The sequence below is a fragment of the Pyrus communis genome, chromosome 11 (assembly GCF_963583255.1).
Source record: "Pyrus communis chromosome 11, drPyrComm1.1, whole genome shotgun sequence".
Classification (NCBI taxonomy): domain Eukaryota; kingdom Viridiplantae; phylum Streptophyta; class Magnoliopsida; order Rosales; family Rosaceae; genus Pyrus; species Pyrus communis.
Window position 1 is genome coordinate 7,429,760 of NC_084813.1, and position 3,388 is coordinate 7,433,147.

The 3,388-nt window shown below is 42.4% G+C and overlaps 1 protein-coding gene across 1 annotated transcript; it reads left to right on the forward strand.

The window, feature by feature from the left end:
• Positions 1–1,245: 1,245 nt before the first annotated feature.
• LOC137708611 (caffeoylshikimate esterase-like) lies at positions 1,246–2,393 on the forward strand. The gene has a single exon (XM_068447730.1). The coding sequence runs from the start codon at positions 1,299–1,301 to the stop codon at positions 2,274–2,276; it is 978 nt and encodes a 325-aa protein (XP_068303831.1). The 5' UTR covers positions 1,246–1,298; the 3' UTR covers positions 2,277–2,393.
• Positions 2,394–3,388: the final 995 nt, after the last annotated feature.

Sequence of the window (3,388 nt, forward strand, 5' to 3'; positions counted from 1 at the left end):
TTTTAACGATCTGAACAATCTATTTTTCAAGTTTCATCATCCTTGCAAAATATTAGCCAAATTGGAAATATTTGAAGTATTTAATTGAGTTTAAAGAAGTTGACAAATACTTTGTTCTCTAAGAAACAATTAAATTTTAATGTGATAATTAAATAGGCAAATAGTTTCGGATTCAATTGAATTTTTGCAAGGATGATCTATGAATCGAGGTTTACAAAATAGATGATTCGAATCATTGAAATTTGACGAGGAATGGACCCTACAAATAAAGAGGAATATCACCAAACCATAATATTGAGTGATGAATATGGAGCATGTTAGTCTTGAGAGAATAGAAACGCGTTGTCACATTGCGGAAGTAAGGTGGTTGGTGATTGCAATTGTCAAATTGGGGTATTGTTGTTGCCGCTCATTGCAAGATAAGGGGTGGCTGGTGAGGGGAAAACCGACAATTCCCAAAAGATTAATCACCAAGTTGTGCCCTGCCTCAAATCCGCACCAAAACAATTCACAACCTACAAAGTAATATAGTCCTTGCCTCCATGAATCCCATTAAAATAGTCAAATAAATCATGCTTGCTATTAAAGCAAAAAATAAAGTCTCAAAGTTGAATCTTAGTCTACTGGTATTCTTTTACTTTGTAATTGAAAGTCGTAAATTCAAATCTTATTAATGGTTAATTAGATATCGAATTTTTATAGCATTTAATTTAAATTCTCATAATTTAATATAAATATATTATTGCAGAGAAATTGTAATGAAACTCTTTATGGATTCTAAGCCACCTTATTTTTGGGAACATTGACGCTAAATTGTAAAGTGACAGATAATTAATGAAGAGTCGTATTTTGAGAGAGTCTACTTAACATTTCTTATTGTTCCATATAACATTTTACAGCAGTAGCGAAAATCAATCATATTTATACATTATAGTACGAATCCATTCTTACCATTTTTCTCTCTCAAACAACTAATTATTTAACACACTAATACTCTCACACTACTAAAAAGACGTAAACATATTGCTATACTAAAAAAAAAAAAAAAAAAAAAAAAAAAAAAAAAAAACCCAAAGTCGTCCACCAAACCTCATTCAAAAAAGAAAAAATGAAAACATTAAAAAATGAAAAGAAGTTCACACGTCAACACCGGTGGAAAAGTGGTGGGCCCAAAAATTAGTCCACCAACTCCCCCCCACCAACCGCACCATCCACATATACGGCGCTTTCCACCTCCTTAAAATCTGCTTCCATTTTATCCTCAGCGCCAAATCCCAAATCCCGATACGCATAACGAAATGTCGACCGAGACGCCACCGAATTTCTGGGGCGACATGCCGGAGGAGGAGTACTACACCTCCCAAGGGGTGCGCAACACCAAATCCTTCTTCCAAAGCCCCAACGGCCAGATCTTCACCCAGTCCTTCCTGCCTTTGGATCAAAAAGTCAAAGCAACCGTCTTCATGACCCACGGCTACGGATCTGACACCGGCTGGCTCTTCCAGAAAATCTGCATCCACTACACCACCTGGGGCTACGCCGTCTTCGCCGCCGATCTCCTCGGCCACGGCCGGTCCGACGGCATCCGCTGCTACCTCGGCGACATGGAGAAAGTCGCCGCCAGCTCCCTCTCCTACTTCCTCCACGTCCGCCAGTCCGAACCCTACGCCTGCCTCCCGGCCTTCCTGTTCGGCGAGTCCATGGGCGGCTTAGCCACCATGGTCATGTACTTCCAATCCCCTCCCGACGCCTGGACGGGCCTGATCTTCTCCGCCCCGCTCTTCGTCATCCCGGAGAACATGAAGCCCAGCAAAGTCCACCTCTTCCTGTACGGCCTCCTGTTCGGCCTCGCCGACACGTGGGCGGCGATGCCGGACAACAAGATGGTGGGGAAGGCGATCAAGGACCCCGCGAAGCTGAAGATCATAGCGTCGAATCCGAGGAGGTACACGGGCCCACCGAGAGTGGGGACAATGAGGGAGATCGCTAGGATGTGCCAGTACGTGCAGGACAATTTCTCGCGGGTGACGGCGCCGTTTTTGACAGTGCACGGGACGGCGGACGGGGTGACGTGCCCAACGTCGTCGCAGCTGCTGTACGAGAAAGGATCGAGCGTGGACAAGACTTTGAAGATGTACGATGGGATGTACCATTCGTTGGTACAAGGGGAGCCGGACGAGAACGCGGATATTGTGTTGAGGGATATGAGGGAGTGGATTGACGAGAGGGTGGCGAGGTATGGGAGCAAAGCAAAGGGCTTGGAGGAGGGAATTTGAATTGTGGGGTTGTGGGGGTTTTAGTTCTACTATTACTATGTGCTCTGCATATGAATTGTATTTAATTTTAAGGTAATGTCAAATTTTAATTAAAATATTGAAGAGAATCTTTTAAAAGTGAGACTCTTTATAAATTCTTTGTCATCTTACCGTTTAACGTTAATTTTTGTACATCGACGAGTGTTTGGGTTGTCCTACTTTTGTTTGTGCTCTTGTTGTTCGCTTTGCCTGGAAATGGACTATGTAGAATTCTCTGTACTGTCTCATGGAAGAGCTTCCTTGCCAGAGGAATATCGTCTTTTGCAAGTTTTGCAGAATGTAATGGAAGGTTTTGTCCACGTGAACGTATACTTCTGTTTGGTTTGATGTGGTTATGTGTGATGGTTTTGTATCTCTTTGGTTGCGTTTGTAATCCTGGGGTTTTATTCCAGAGCGACGATGTTTTTGACAATTTCTCAGGGATGATGGCGTCGTTTTTTACAGTACATGGGACGGCGAACAGGGTGACGTACACAACGTCGTCACAGCTGTTGTACGAGAAGGGATTAAGCGTGGACAAGACTTTGAAGATTTACGATGGAATGTACCATTCTTTGGTACAAGGGGAGCCGGGCGAGAGTGCGGATATTGTGTTGAGGGATATGAGGGAGTGGATTGATGAGAGGGTGGCGAGGTATGGGAGCAAAGCAAAGGGCTTGGAGGAGGAAATTTGAATTGTGAGGGTGTTGGGGTTTTGGTTGTACTATTACTATGTGCTCTGCATATGAATTGTATTTAATTTTAAGGTAATGTCAAATTTTAATTAAAATATTGAAGAGAATCTTTTAAAAGTGAGACTCTTTATAAATTCTTTGTCATCTTAGAATTTAATGTTATTTTTTGTGCATCGACGAGTGTTTGGGTTATCCTGCTTTTGTTTGTGCTCTTGTTGTTCGTTTTGCCTAGCAATGGACTATGTAGAATTCTCTGTACTGTCTCATGGAAGGGCTTCCTTGCCAGAGGAATGTTGTCTTTTGCAAGTTTTGCAGAATGTGATGCAAGGTTTTGTCCACGTGAACGTATACTTCTGTTTGGTTTGATGTGGTTATGTGTGATAGTTTTGTATCTCTTTG

What these genes read in the sequence shown, in the direction of transcription:
- LOC137708611 (XM_068447730.1), top strand. Translation starts at nt 1,299, where the DNA reads ATGTCGACCGAGACGCCACCGAATTTCTGGGGCGACATGCCGGAGGAG.